This window comes from Temnothorax americanus, unplaced genomic scaffold (genome assembly GCF_048541705.1).
Source record: "Temnothorax americanus isolate GAGA-0224 unplaced genomic scaffold, ASM4854170v1 Scaffold83, whole genome shotgun sequence".
Lineage (NCBI taxonomy): Eukaryota > Metazoa > Arthropoda > Insecta > Hymenoptera > Formicidae > Temnothorax > Temnothorax americanus.
Genome location: NW_027509806.1, coordinates 550,320 through 566,099, shown reverse-complemented (window position 1 = coordinate 566,099; position 15,780 = coordinate 550,320). Strand labels below are relative to the sequence as shown.

General features: G+C 34.6%; 2 protein-coding genes across 8 annotated transcripts; both read right to left on the bottom strand.

Annotated features, from left to right (window-relative positions):
- Nucleotides 1-4,129: 4,129 nt before the first annotated feature.
- LOC143907554 (uncharacterized) lies at nucleotides 4,130-7,324 on the bottom strand (the record flags this gene model as incomplete). Its single annotated transcript, XM_077424395.1, has 4 exons — nucleotides 7,153-7,324; nucleotides 5,589-6,818; nucleotides 5,107-5,280; nucleotides 4,130-4,759 (listed from the first exon to the last, which is right to left on the bottom strand). Coding segments are annotated over exons 1-4 (2,206 nt in total), but the record flags the coding sequence as incomplete, so codon positions are not given.
- A 3,428-nt stretch (nucleotides 7,325-10,752) lies between these two features.
- On the bottom strand, nucleotides 10,753-15,236 carry LOC143907513 (uncharacterized). Of its 7 annotated transcripts, XM_077424358.1 has the most exons (5): nucleotides 14,534-15,236; nucleotides 13,002-13,275; nucleotides 12,769-12,896; nucleotides 12,036-12,395; nucleotides 10,753-11,723 (listed from the first exon to the last, which is right to left on the bottom strand). In XM_077424358.1, the coding sequence occupies exons 4-5, from the start codon at nucleotides 12,142-12,144 to the stop codon at nucleotides 11,101-11,103; spliced, it is 732 nt and encodes a 243-aa protein (XP_077280484.1). In that variant the 5' UTR covers nucleotides 12,145-12,395; nucleotides 12,769-12,896; nucleotides 13,002-13,275; nucleotides 14,534-15,236; the 3' UTR covers nucleotides 10,753-11,100. The 7 variants fall into 7 exon arrangements, with proteins under 7 accessions (XP_077280484.1, XP_077280482.1, XP_077280483.1 ...); XM_077424356.1 differs by having other exon boundaries at nucleotides 12,036-12,424; nucleotides 12,769-13,275; XM_077424357.1 differs by having other exon boundaries at nucleotides 12,769-13,275.
- Between the last annotated feature and the right edge of the window lie 544 nt (nucleotides 15,237-15,780).

Sequence of the window (15,780 nt, the reverse complement as noted above, 5' to 3'; positions counted from 1 at the left end):
TCTGCTACGCGGACGGCCAGAAAGCATTTTCAGGTTCAGGCCGTATTGCTAAAGAATCCAAGACGCGGCAACGCCGCGCGGCGTTGCCGCGTCTATAGCATATGTCTCTCCACCGTGCGTCCGTTTGAGCAATTCAGTAGTGTGTGTACGTGTACGGACATACACCACTTCATAGAACCTGAAATTAGTTGGTAACACTGAAACCGGAGTTTCGCGTTGTCACCACGCGAGGTCTCCAATATCAGTTCGGCCTTTGCTTTTAGTTGACAGAGTTGACATTACCGACGTCGAGGAAGTTCGGCCTTAGCTTTAGCATCCCCTTAAGGGGATCCTAAGCCGTACGTTTGTATTACCGACCAAATTCTATATCTGTCCTTGTATAGACAATGATGATAGACAAGGATAGACATGGTTATAGGTTATAATTTCTTCGAAACTCTTATTTTTATTCCAGGCTTTCAATCTCAATTTCAAAGGTACGTTATTGTTTGTGCACGTCTTTTGAAGAGTGGAAACATTTCATGTTGTACATATTACTTATACAACTATGTTTATATTAGAAAATGAGGTGACAGCATTTTTACATTTTTTTTAATTATTACTAATTATTTTACATTCCCATTTTTTATTAGTACCTATACTTTACTCCTGTAAAAGGATTTTGCGATCTATAAAGCCGTTTCAAAGAACGAGTTCTGACTGTTTTTGTCAGTATTTAGGATCCCTTATATACTTATCATTGTACATAGATTTTTGTGCGTACTTTAATTCTGCAAAAGATTTTTGCATTTCTATAAAGCCAATTAAAAATTTATCTAGAAACGATAATGTCGGTAAATCATACGGCTGCAGGATCCCTTTAAATAAAACACTCTGTATTAACATTAAAGTCATGTAATACGTTTACGCGAGCGTTACTTCTGTAGTAACTTACGATATATCACTCGTTTACGCGGAGTAAATTATCGTAAGTTACTACAAAATCCCGTTTACGCGAAGGAATTTTCGTAAGTTACTACAGAAGTAACGCTCGCGTAAACGTAGTAATGATTAATCAATAAGTCTCGAATACACATAACGTACTCTACCTAACAAATCGAAATCCAAAAGTATCGATTCCAAACGTAGAAATAGTCGATACTCTTGACACTAATCGATCCTAATATCACGGGACCTCATTACCGCCCTGATGGCCATGATCAAAACCAGGCCTCACTGTAGTCTAGGCATAAAATTCCATACCTCGGAATCTACAGATAAAACAATTTTTCCCCAAAAAAAGTTTTTATTTATAAAAAGATTTTCGAAATTCGCGCCGTTGAAACTAAAACATGTAATATGTATCTATGGCCTAGGTTATATCGACTGTTTGGTACGCGTACCAAGTAGGGGAGACCGGGGCGAAGTCGTTACCGGGGCGGAGTCGTCATTGCAATTATCTCGAAATCTGTATGTTGTGTGAACTCGCCATTAATACTGAATGCGGCTTATGGTCCCACGTGACCAACGGAGTTTAGTGAGGTTATGTGCCATGTTGTGAATATTTATTAATTGTGTCTCCGAATCTCAAAGTAAATAATTCTAAAGAGTAATGCATGCTTCACGAATCCAGTGAAGTTTTTTTATTTTTATTGATTTGTAATATTTTATGAGCGACCAAACTTGAAACTTGTGTTCGCCCAGCAAACGCAAAAGGATTAAAAAATATTTAAATTTTTTAATACCTTTAAATCCCTTTTTTGGCGGAATTAGATAAAATTAGATGGGGGATTCGAAATGTGAGATGGTCCAATCCCATGGAATCCAAACAAGAAATTTTCAATTCCATCCAATCCTATGGAATCCGTAAAGGTTATGGAATCGCATGGCATTAAATGGTTTAGGGAAACGTCTCGCGCCTCCGTTGTTCGTCGGTGAGCTTTTGTGTATGCCTAAGGGCATTACACGCACTACTGCCGACGGGCAATTAGCCCGAAAATGAGATTTGTAAGATTTGTCAGGCACCGTGCACCGTAGGGGGTCCCTTTACATAGCGGTCGAGACGAAACTTTAAACTCGAGAAGATGCCCCGGCAATGCGACGGCTAGCGACGTCGACGCGAACTGCCGGTAATGCAGATACCGCGCGGGCGTGTACTATTGGTGGCGCGTACCGCCACAGAGTTCAACACGGACACTTTTCAATCCCTATCCTGGCATTCAATGGTATTCATTTTATTGTCAGAATAGACGGAATTCAATGGAATTCAATACGGAAATTTTTAATTCCTAGTTTGGCATTCAATGGTATTCATTTCGTTAACGGAATCAATGGTATTCAATGGAATTCATCACGAAACTTTCCAATCCCTAACCTGGCATTCAATGGTATAATGTTTTTGTGTCGGAATTGAATGGGATTAAAAAAAACAAATTCTTTCTAAAATAAGGAATTTCATGATATTGAAACTATTTTAATCCCTTTTTTGGACAGAATGGAATTCGGAAAGTCCTTAATTGAATTCCTGGCAATCCCGTTTTAATTCTTTTCAATCTTTTTTTGTTTGCTGGGCGGGGCAAAGTCGTCATCAAGCTATATCATGGAGGCTTCCGGCGAATATCAAAGTCAGAGAAGCAGCAGTGGTCGGATTCCGGCGAGGACTTGGATAATATGTGCTGCGTGTGCTCAGAGATGACAGAATAGAGCTGACGAGAAACGTGCGCGCGTAGGGCACATAAGTGTGTGCGCTTTTCTTGTAATTATTTTCCGCCAACATGTTTTTAATTAATGTTTCCATTTTTTTATTCAAAAATAACTAAGAAAATGTATCCTATCATTTTTCATGATCGGAATCATAAGTTTTTATTGCTTTATATGTAGAAAGAGCAAGGACAGGGTTCGAATATATGTTTGCTCCTTGACGTCTGACGAGCTACTGTCTTTATTCGTGTGACTGTGTGACTTACAATGACTTACAGTACACTAGCGCTAGCTACGTATGTGGCTACTTCCACACTCATACGCCGCACATACACTACATCCTTCGCCCTTTTAATATGCATGTAATATATATATGTGTAATACAATACAGTTTTGCGCTATCCAGTGGCGTTGTAACGCTCTACTGGTTTTCTGACTCTAACAGATTTTCTCGTACCCGTTTCTTCTTCAGATTCTTGCGCATTTATTCCGCCATTCCGGTTTTTTGCATTTCTGTTCTTAAAACTAGTTTTTTTCTATTTTCTCATCTGATCGTAATGTCGCTTATGCTCCTCCCCATCTTTAAATTTTACCATACAACTTCGAGGATATAAGTCTTGTATAATTGTAGCTTCCGACATTTTCGGGTGGTATTTTCGAAAATCTTTGGCCATTACTACGTCGTTTTGTTGGAATTTTTCATTGCGATTTCCTATAAAATTTTTTATTTGGTCTTCTTGTTTTAATTCAATAATTTTTTTACTGTCCGGGCGTAGTATATCCAAAGTTGTTCGAAATTCCCGACCCATTAACAATTTTGCCGGTGTCTCGTTTGTAATTGTGTGTTTTGTAGTCCGATAATTGAACAAAAATCTACGCATGGCGGTTTGTATATCGATGTTTGAACTATTCATAATGGCTTTTATTTTACGTTTAAATACTTTTACAAAATTTTCCGCTGCGCCGTTAGTAGCCGGGTGTTTTGGTGCCGCGAATGTATGTTTAGTTCCTATGCTTTTCAAGAAAGATTTGAACTCGTCGCTTGTAAATTGGGTTCCCGAATCTGTTATTACGTGATGCGGTAAGCCATGCTTCAAAAACGTATCTTTGAATAATTTGATTGTGAGCTCTGCTGACATATTATTAACTATATATATTTCTGGCCATTTTGAAAAGGCGTCTAAAATTAATAGAAATGTGTGGCCTAAAAATGGCCCTGCGAATTCGGCATGAATCCTATGCCAAGGCTGCGTTGAGTAAGGCCATGGGGAGAGTGTCATTCTTCTTGGACTATCATTTACTTCAATACAATATTTGCATGTTTTAACTCGTTCTTCAATATAACTATCAATTTTCGGCCACCAAACAACTGACCTTGCCATACTTTTCATTTGAACTACACCAAAGTGACTTTCGTGCAATTTTTCTATTATGTCACTTCGTAACTTACTTGGTATTATTACCCTTTGACCCCACATTAAACATTCCTTTTCTGTACTTAATTCGTCACGCCGTAATGCATAAGGTTTAAGTTCTTCTGTCCACGCATTTATTTTACGCTCTGGCCATCCATTGGTTACCATTCGTTTTACAAGCGATAATACTTTATCCTTACTAGTTTTGCGAGCTACGGCTTTGTAATCTAAACATGTAATTTTGCTTTGAATGGCATAGTGTAGGTAACTGTAACTTGGCACTGAATCTAAAATTTTATTTTGTTCGACATAATTTGTTGGTAGTCTTGACAGGGTATCTGCGACTATGTTGTCTTTAGTTCCTATACATTCTACTTTATAATTGAAAGCTGATAAGAAGTATGACCAATTTTGCAATCTACTTGCAGCCATTTTTGGTATTCCTTTTTCAGGAGAGAAAATTTGCGATAAAGGTTTATTATCTATCCGTAAAATAAATTCACGAGCATAAAGATAGTCATAAAACTTTGTTATGCCAAAAATAACAGCCGCAGCTTCTCTGTCAATTTGCGAGTATTTTTCTTGCGCCTTCGTTAATTTTGTCGAAGCAAACGCTACGGGCTTTTCCCCATCGGAATACGGTTGGCTTATCCACGCATCTAGCCCTAATGGCGAAGCATCGCATGTCAAAATCAATGGTAACTCAGAATTGTAATTAGTAACTATTTGTTTTAACCTGTATTTTGTTTCTGTAAACGCTTTTTCACAATCGATATTTCAATTAAAATGTTCTGAATTCATACACTTATATAATGGTGCTAGAGTTTCTACCCTATTTTTGAATAATCGGCCATAATAATTTACTTTACCTAATAGTATAATAATTGTAAATCTTTGTGATTTTCGGGCTTTTTCATTTCTACAATAGCTTTATATTTCTCTTCATCAATGCTGATATGTCCGTTGGACAATTTATAGCCTAAATACGAAACTTCATCTTTGAAAAAATTACATTTCTCTACCCGTCCTTTTAATCCGCATTGTTCTAAACGCGTTAAAACTCGATCCAAGTTTCGCAGGTGATCTTCATTATCGTCACCGGTCACTATTACATCATCTGCTACGATCGCTACGTTTTTAAGGTCTGTGAAAATCTTTTCGATTTTCTTCTGAAAATAACCCGGGCCTGATGCAATACCGTACATCATGAATCGACATCGGAACAAGCCTTTGTGTGTATTGATGGTCATTATATGTTGCGAATTTTTGTCGACTGGTACTTGCAAAAAAGCATCTTTCAGATCAAGTTTGGAGTATTTTTTTTCTTATTTTTATTATTTCCGCGGGTTTGTAAACGCGCTATTGCGTGATCGAAATTTGGTGGTGCATATCGTACGGTTTTTAAATGAGGATTGACTGTTACTTTATAATCCGCGCATAAACGTACATCGCCGTTTGGTTTCATGATCGGGACGATGGGGGTTGCCCACTCACTAGTTTCGACTGGTTCTAGTACTCTTTCATCAACTAAACGATTCAATTCTCTTTCAATTTTCTTTTCTAAAGCAAACGGTACTGATCGTGCCTTTACATATTTTGGTGTCACTCCTTCTTTCAATTCTAATTTTATGTTACCTTTTGTGAATATACTCTTATTTGATTCAAAAAAACGTTTGTGCGACGAAAGTATCGCTTGCAATCGCTTATTATTACTCGTAGTTTTAATAGAATGTAGCTCTAATTCCTTATACAATGGCCATAAGTTTATAGCTTCTAACCACGAACGACCTATTATTGGCGGGCTTGACGATTTAATTACATAAACATCTGTTCTTAATTTGCAATTATTGGCTTCTATTTGCACATTTTTAAACATGCCAACAGGTTTGCTGATCGATTCGTCATGATTTACAAATTCGATATCTGGTTTATACATAATAATATTATGAAAATATTTCTCCTTTAATTTCATTGGGATAACAGACATTGCCGCGCCTGAATCGATTTCCATATTTATATTTATTCCGTTTATTTTGACCGGCATGAATTGAGGTTTAACCATTTTTTTTCCTGATACATATTTTAGATTGTATAAACCGTATGTTTTGTCGTTCGTAGCAAGATCGTCTTCATCGCTCGCCGCAGTGTCGCTCTTATTGTCTAAATCGTTATGTTCCTCACATGCGTTAACGAAATTTAATTTGCGATCATTATTCGTCGTATAATTGCGCGTTCGTCTACGTTCCTGACACATTAAATCAACATGACCGCGCCGTTTGCACAGATTACAAATCAAAGAATCACGTAACCTACATTCGTTTCTCCAGTGTCCAAACATACCGCAACTGTAGCATCTGTTTACCGATGACCGGGTGTCGCCTTGTTGTCGTCGTTGAGCTGGTATTTGGCCTTGGTTCGGACGGTCCCTTCTGCTGACAGTGCTGACTTCCCCTGTGACTTCCTCTCTCTGCCTCTGTTGATTTGGTTTGCCCCGGCCTTGAAACACGTTCACCTTGTGTAATTCTTCTCTGCTTGTTTCGTTATGTAATAATTTATCAGTTTCTTTGTTAGCTGCTTCTGATGCGAGAGCTTTCTTAATTGCGCTATCTAACTTGAGGTCGTCAATTTTTAAAAGCTCCGCTTTTATTGCTTTACTTTTTAAACCACAAATGAGCTGGTCAAGAATTTGGTCGTCTTTATGTGCATCCGGAAATTTGCAATTTACTGTCAATGTTTGTAGAGCGATTACAAATTCACTTATTGATTCGTCTTCCGTTTGTAACCTCTGGCGAAATTCATTTCTGTATACTACGATGCTGGTGGTTTTATGTAGTCTGTCATAAGCTTGACTATTTCTTCAAAAGTATTTTCTTTTGGCTTTGCCGGCTGACATACCTTAGCTATCACATCATAATAATACAATAATCCCTTTTTTGGACAGAATGGAATTCGGAAAGTCCTTAATTGAATTCCTGGCAATCCTGTTTTAATTCTTTTCAATCTTTTTTCGTTTGCTGGGATATGATCACTTTCTATTCGAACGAACACATGCACTGACTCTTCTGGAACATCCTCGTCGCCAGTTGCTTAATATGTAGGAAGAGCAAGGACAGGGTTCGAATATATGTTTGCTCCTTGACGACTGACGAGCTACTGTCTTTATTCGTGTGACTTACAATGACTTGCAGTACACTAGCGCTAGCTACGTATGTGGCTACTTCCACACACATACGCCGCACATACACTACATTTATGGTAAATTTGAAGAATTTGGGCCTCCTCACCGATTTCGTTAAACTTAGGCTTAATCGACGCGTTTTTGCACAAAACGACCGTATCTGGCAGAAAAAAGTGTCGCTCTGTCCCGCGAAGCGAGATATTAACAGTTAAAGTTGTCGACTATTAGGTTATGAGACCTGTCATACCGACGAGATGTATCGACTACGAACATGCTCTGTGGCCATATGCGCATGCTCAGTGGCCGCACGCGCATGCAGCAGATCACATGACAACTGTTTGGTTGGTAAGTCAGAAGTGTAACTTAATTCGAAATGATATTCTTTCGGCGTATAGATTAGTGACGCGCTTTAAAAGTATTTAAGTGTTTAATGCGCGTCAACTAACCTATGTAGATTAGTGACGCGTTTTAAAAGTATTTAAGTGTTTAAAGCGCGTTAACTAACCTATGTAGGTTAGTGACGCGCTTTAAAAGTATTTAAGTGTTTAAAGTTTAAAGCGCGTCACTAATCTATACGCCGAAAGAATATCATTTCAAATTATGTTACACTTCTGACTTACCAACCAAACAGTTGTCATGTAATCTGCTGCATGCGCGTGCGGCCACTGTGAGCATACGCATATGACTGTAGGGCATATATGTTCGTAGTCGCTACAGCTTGTCGGTATGACAGGAATCATAACCTGATTCCTGTCAACTTTTACGTTTAATATCTCGCTTCGCGGGGCAGAGCGACACTTTTTTCTGTCAGATTTGGTCCTTTTGTGCAAAAACGCGTCGATTAAGCCTAAGTTCAACAAAATCCAGATTTACCGTTTTTATTTAAAATTCAGTCCAAGAATGGAGTGACGATTCCGCCCCGGCAATTTTGACATTTCAATTTTTGCACCTTTATCGTTTTCACTCTATACCAATTGAACAAAGCTAGAGTTCTATATAAAGAAAGAAGCGACATTGATGTCCGAACTTCTGATTGGTAATCTGATTCGTATTCTGATTGGATATCCCCTCCTAAGTTAGCAGCCATATTGGCACCGGAGCTGACCACGATCTTATAGCAAATTCGGCACCTTGCACTAGTGCGCACTGAGTGCAAACTTTTTCGGTGCCACACATTCGGCTGCCGCCCTCTGCCCCAGTAGAGTGAAATCATCGTATTCGATTGTGTTGCACTACTATCATGCGACTTTTGTATCGTATTCGACGAACAAAAACTGCCCCGATATAATGCTAAATTCGTATTCGAACAAACAAAGCAAACTGGATGAGGGCAAATTTTATTGCACTGAAATTTTTGGCAGTGCGGTTTGGTATCACCGAGTATTTAACCACAAAATTTAAAATGGATAAAAAAGTATCCGTTATATATATGGAATTATTGGAAACGAGTAGTAGCGATGATGAAATAGAAAATTTAGTTTTAAATCATATAAGAGAGGAAAAACCAAAAGTAAAAAATTATGTGGATGTAGTAAATGAATATTCCGACAGAGAAGTATGTAATTTTACTTGATAATAACTGCCCTTATAAAATGTATATTGCAAAAAATACTCATATAAAAAATAAATAATGACTATATCTGGAATAGAATATACGTTATAATAAAATAAAAATATAATATAAAATAATAAATTATAAGTTATAAAATAAATATAATAAGTGTAAATTATAAATATACATATATATAAAAATATAATAAAGATAATAATTAGTTGTAATAGATGTTATATATGTTATAGTTTCAGAGAAACTTTCGACTACAACGCAGCACATATGCAAAATTAAAAAATTTATATGAAGAATCACAATTTTTTCACAATGTTGCCGATAATATAATTTCAAGTGACCAAAAATTATTAGCATTTTTATGGTAACAAATTATCCAAAAGCAATATGTTTGTTGTACAAATATATGCAATTATAATAGTATAAAATAAAATCAGATTTTTTTTACATAGTTTTACAATATATAAAAGAGATAATATATTTAAATTACATTTAATTTTTTTCATAAATATTTTTGTATTAAAGGTTTGCAGGTAACAAAGTCAGCATCAGAGACGTTGCTGGCAGATTTAATATGGCAGAATCCACATTTCATAACAACAGTGACAATATTATGGATTTCTTAAATGACATAGCAAAATCAATAATAAAATTTCCTCAGACATTGGAAGAAAAAATAAAAATATCCAGAAAGTTTGAAAGTGTAAGAAAGAAAAATAAATAAATAATATATTTTTAGTGTTGGTGCGTATTGTGTATGTGTGTGTGTACGTGTGTGTACGCACAAATATGTAGTTTTTAATGTTGTATACAGCGTTATAGTAAACATTTACTTAAAGTAATATTATAAAAAAAATATTATTTACTTAAAGAGTAATATTTAAAAAATATTTGGTATAATATTTCTAAAACATTTTTGAAATATTCGGAAATATAATATTATGAAGCATTTTAGAAACATGTAGGTATAAAATATTATGTGAGAACGTTCATAAGATACACAAAATCAATATTTCACGATGTTAATCTGATATTTCTTATTTATTGAGATCTAATTGTTTATTTTTATTTATAGATAAATGGTTTTCCTGGAATTCTGGGATGTATAGATAGAACATATATCTCAATACGTACACCTGCTCACAAAATCAAGTCAACATATGTGAATCGGCACGATATGCCATCTTTAACGTTACAGGCAATATGTGATGCGGATAAGATGTTTCTCGATGTTTTTACAGGACCACCCAGTAAAGTGCATGATGCACGTATCTTTAAATTATCATTCATAAGCACTATATTGCCAGAAACATGTGAAGATGAGTGGCATATATTAGGCGATGCTGCCTATCCCCTTAAAAAGTATCTTATAACTCCTTACAGAGATTATGGAACTTTGACAGAACAACAAAGAAATTTTAATTACAAGTTCTCTGTTTGTAGAGTAAAAATAGAAAATGCTTTTGGTTTACTAAAAACAAGATTTAGACAGTTAATTAGATTATATTTTAATACAGTTCAACGTAGCTGTAAATTTATTCTAGCTTGCTGTACACTCCATAATTTATGTATTCATTATAAAGATAATTTGGATGATTTCATGGAAGAAGTAGACATTGTAAATATTCAAGATTTTGAAGAAATTAATAGAGATAATAAAATTGAAGGTGAAGAAAAAAGGAATCGGCTATGTCAATTATTGTCATAATTCAGTTTTCTAAACTTATGACGTTTATTACGTTTCATTTTTTATTACGTTTAATTTTACATTTTGTGTTTAACTCTATATAAATAATATCTAATAAGAAGTATATATATATAATAATAGCATAGTATAGCAAAAAAATATTTATTTTATTTTTATATTTTTAAGTATATTAAACAAAGTATTTGCACATATTTTTGCATAAATCAAATATTACATAGTAAACATAACTTTCGGCTATTAGAATTATTATTGCGTGTTTAGTATTATTGCGTTACACATAAGCCATAATATTAGGGAGTTTTTACGATACTGTCTTTCAAAAACTTCCCATTATTGTGTTACAATATATGACAAAGTGTAGTATAATAATATACATATACGTTACTATAATTATGTTTATCCTTAACAAATACAAATATATTATATTTCTCATAAATACTTCGTTTTCTTCAACATTACAAAATAATATACGTAATCAGAATTATAAAATAATATGTAATTAATACTGCAAAATAATAAGTAATTAACATTACAAAATAAGTAATTATCTTTTTTATAAATTTTCTTTTTCAAAAAAACTTTTTAATAATTTCATTTTTTCTTCATGTCTTTCTTGTCTTTTAGCTTCTTTTTCGTTATGAATCTTTAATAAAGTCTGTGCTAAACTTGAATCTTTCTTATTTTTTTTAACGTTAGATGTTTGTGGAGTATCTTTAACATTAATCACAACTTTGTTTGCACTTTGTGATATTTCTGGTTGTACACTATCATCTATAGCAGCAATCTTTTTTATTTCATTTTCAAAATTTACTTTCATTCTTTTTGACCCAGAAGTGGAATTATTTTTATCAGAAACGCGTTTTCTTTTAAGGATAGTTTTGTAGCGATTTTCGCATTGAATATATGTTTTTTTAATACCAAGAGTTGCTTCTAAATCTTCTGCTATTTGTTGCCACAGTTGCCACATTGCTTTTTTATTTTTAAACTTCTTCATCGGACCTACTAATTCCAAGTAGGTTGCGTATTTATCCAATAACAATGTCGTGCTCGTATCTAACCATTCGTTTTCAGAAATGTGTTTTTCTTGTGTATGTAATGAATCAAGATCGTTACTAGGAAATTCAAAACCAGCTTCGAGTAACTGTTTCTTTTGTACCATAATTGTGTCTAAATCACCTGTAATATAATAAATTATATATATAATATATATATACATATATATATATATATATATATATACATATATCTTATAATATGTACATATTATAATATGAATAATAATGGCTCGTCTACAATAGCCGCAACAGTATGCAGTAAGCAGTAAGCTGTTGACTAATGGGATTTTTACAATTCAAGAATAATTGACTGTGGTTGGTCAATAGCTTATTGCTTACGTCTTACCGCATACTTTTACAGCTATTGTAGACGAGCTATATGATACAAATCTATAATAGAACAAAAATACAAAATATGTATATGATGTATAACCTGTTTCTTTTTCAACCTCACGTAAAATGTGATCCGTATCTTCTATCAACTTATTATTTTCATCATACATAAAATTTTTAATATTAATCACGCTCTCCTCCACACTCATTTTGCTTTTTTTCAAATTATAAGTGTTAAATTTTTATTGGTTATACCTCCTGAGTACCAGATGCATGAACGCAGGATCATGCCTGAAGATCATGCACGCATGAATACAGTGCTGCTTTATCCCAGTGCTGCCCCATTTCAATGCTGCACTGAGATTGGTCGCATGTAATCGATGCTAACTAGAAAATATGCTGCACTGGTGCTGTATTGGGGCAGCACTAGCACAGAATCAGTGCGTGTCTGCCGAATTCGCTATTACATACGTATGTACATATGTACAACTGACATAGTTAGGTTAGGTGAAATCCAAGAGGCCGAAAGAGAAAAAGGACTGATTAGATTATAATATTAAAATAATTATTGTTGTAAATAGACAGTCATATATATAACCCATTTGATTTATATCGGTTCTTATCTTTCTTACAGTTTTAAATATTAATTAATGATAAATAAATATAGTAAAAAGGTGCGAAGTTTCTGGCTGCCCTGTTAGGCAAGGTAAAGGGTTACGATTATTTTATTTTCCAAAATGTGAAAAGCGACGTTTACTTTGGCAATCTTGGATAAGAGTCAACCGACCTGGATGGAGCCCTAAAACAAATAGCCGCATATGTGAGGTAATTACCTAATTATCTTTATGTCACCATATGACATTCTGCTGTGATATGATTTTACGTTTTGAATAATGTAACATTTCTATTATTTTGTGTATTTATTTTCAGTTGCACTGTATATTTGGGAAGCGCTCACATCCTAACAAAATAGAAAAATATTAATGTTCAAATACATTACGATCTTATTGGAATAATGCATTCAATAAAATTAGAATCGATTGTATATATACAATACGTCATTTACCTCTTTGCATGACATTTTCAATTTTCACCATCAATTATCACTCAATCACCACATTTATTCAATAAAAAACATGAAGAGAATAAAACTGCAACATGTATTAAACATGTGTATCGAACATTTTAACCTCACGCTGACGGAGTATGTTTATATATATTAAATGGAGTTTGATGTTTGATGACATGGAGCGGTCCCAATATGGCGGTGCTGGAGGTGATGGTGGGGATGCGAAGTCTGTAGTGGGGGTTCGATGTCGCTTCTCTCTTTATATAGAACTCTAAACAAAGCGATGTAAACAAAAAATGTCCGTATAAATTTTGTAGCCAAGGTTCACTCTTTACAACAGTATATCACATTTTACTAAAAGTATTTGTTTTGTTAAAAATCGGCATCGAAAAAATAGTGACGACTTCGCCCCGGTCTCCCCTGCTATATCTTATTAGAATCCAACACGGGGGCGGGGGTTACATCATATGGTCCAATATGGCCGATGAAACCGTACAATAAATATTTTGTACCGGTAATATATCGCATAGGTTTTTGATAAATATATGGCTAACTATGCAACATATTTGCGAGTGGGCCCATACAAGTCCCTCTGAAAGGAAAATTATAGAGAGGGAGAAAATATTCTAAGCGTAGGTATGCGGTTTTAATAGTTCACATCTCACTACCAGATGTCATAGCACCCGATGTTGAAAGCTAATATCCGTATAAAATCTTGGGTTATACCGGTGTAAACCGAGATTTGATACGGATTTGATACAAATATAGTACTTGGTACGCGTAACAAACGGTCGGTGTATCTAAACTAAACTAGGCCTATGTATCTGCAGGAAAAACCAGAAGTTCGTGGTATTTTCTCTGAGTACACAAAACTAGTAAAATTATTGTTGACGATATCCGGTTCTTCCTGCACAAATGAGCGCTTCTTTTCAACTCTCCGGCGATTAAAAAATTATTTGCATTTTACAATGCTCCAGAAAAGATTGAATGATTCTAGTATTATCAATACCGCGATGTACATACGTGATCGAAGATTTAGATATTGATGTATTTATTATATTTTTATTAGCAGACATAACTTAAGAATGCAAACATTCGCCATTTCTTATAAGAAATAAATTATAATTGTTTTTATTTATCGTTTGTTCAATTTACTTAATTATAACCTTTCACTTAATTAGTTTAAATTCAACTTGCTTCCCCCCCTCCTGTTACCTGACTAGGGCTGAATAGGGCTCGCGAAAAAACGTGTAATAACACCCCTGATATCACTAGCTACATATATATATTGTACATTTTATTAGCCCTGCGTAATGCGAGAAGAAAATTGAGAACAAAATTGAGTTTACAACGCGATGTGAGAAGATTTAGGCTGCGTTCAGGAAGCGCGCTATTAGCGCTATTGCATCATTCTATCTTTATCGCTCATCAGGTGTGAAACAAGGATAAAATAAGCAAATAGCATTAATAGCGTCTTCCCGAACGCACCCTTAAAGACACTATATATGCGGAAATATGAGAATAAGCACCATATTACATCTTGTAGAAGTACGGGAGTGCGTCGCAGCGAGGCTGCCGGTGTTGATCGGCTCAGGCGTGACGTTGGACAACGTGGACAATTACGCGGACGCGGCGGATGCGCTGATCGTGGGATCGCACTTAAAGACGGCCGGCCGGTGGGAGAACACACTTGACCCGGCGAGAGTCCGTGCTTTCGTCGGGCATTTAAAAAATCAACAATAACGACTGCAATAACATGACTGTATAATCGACGAATGAGAGAAACCGAAAGGAGCAGTCAGCCATCTAAAAAGAACGGGCAGCTGTTCGACCAGCTGAGCGAATTCCCACCTTCGATCAACTACGTCGCCATCAGGACTGAACATTGTATCTGCAAAGCAAGTGGTCTTCGGGCCCTGAGAATTGTAGAACCGTACAATGCGAAGACAATATCAATTTAAGACGATATTTGAAATCCATTACCTTTCTACATATATTAATAGGATATATATTGATTAGAATCTTGGAGAACGTAAACGATCAAGTCTAACAACTTGCATACAAGACTTTGAGAAATTATGAAGATTCATAAGAAGATTAAGGATCGCGTATTAAAAAAAGAACGCCCAAATATTTAAACTACTCATTTCAAACTTCAAGTTTTATCAATCTGCTTGTGTGTGTATGTGGATTTTGCATTGTACAAATGCGAGATGTTCTCATAACAGTTTAGTTCTAAAAAAAAAACAATGATTGATATTATAATGAGCTTTTATCTCAGAGTGAGTGAGTTATTCTCTATTATTGGTTACAAGAATATTACGTGTACCTACATTGTGAAAGATTATGCACAATGATAACAAAAACATATTATTTATTTAATAAATTGAAATTTTTCTTAAATATTGAGAATTATGTAACAAAAGACAGAAACAATAAAAATGACAGAGTCATATATATATATATATATATATATATATATATATATATTTGTCAGTAACAATTTTAAAATAGGATATTAATTATATATCCATATAATTCTATTAATAGAAATAAATACATTCTTGTTTTATTTTTATGATTTTTACACATTTGTGAAATACGATATAGTTGTTTTACAATTAACATAAAAGAGAAACATATATCATATTGTGCCAACTTCATATTACATGTGTTATAATCGCAATAGAAATCGTAGAAATAATTTTAATGAAAATTATCTACGAAAGAGATTTGAAGTTTCTTTCGTACTTATAATTGTTTGCTTAGGTCGGCT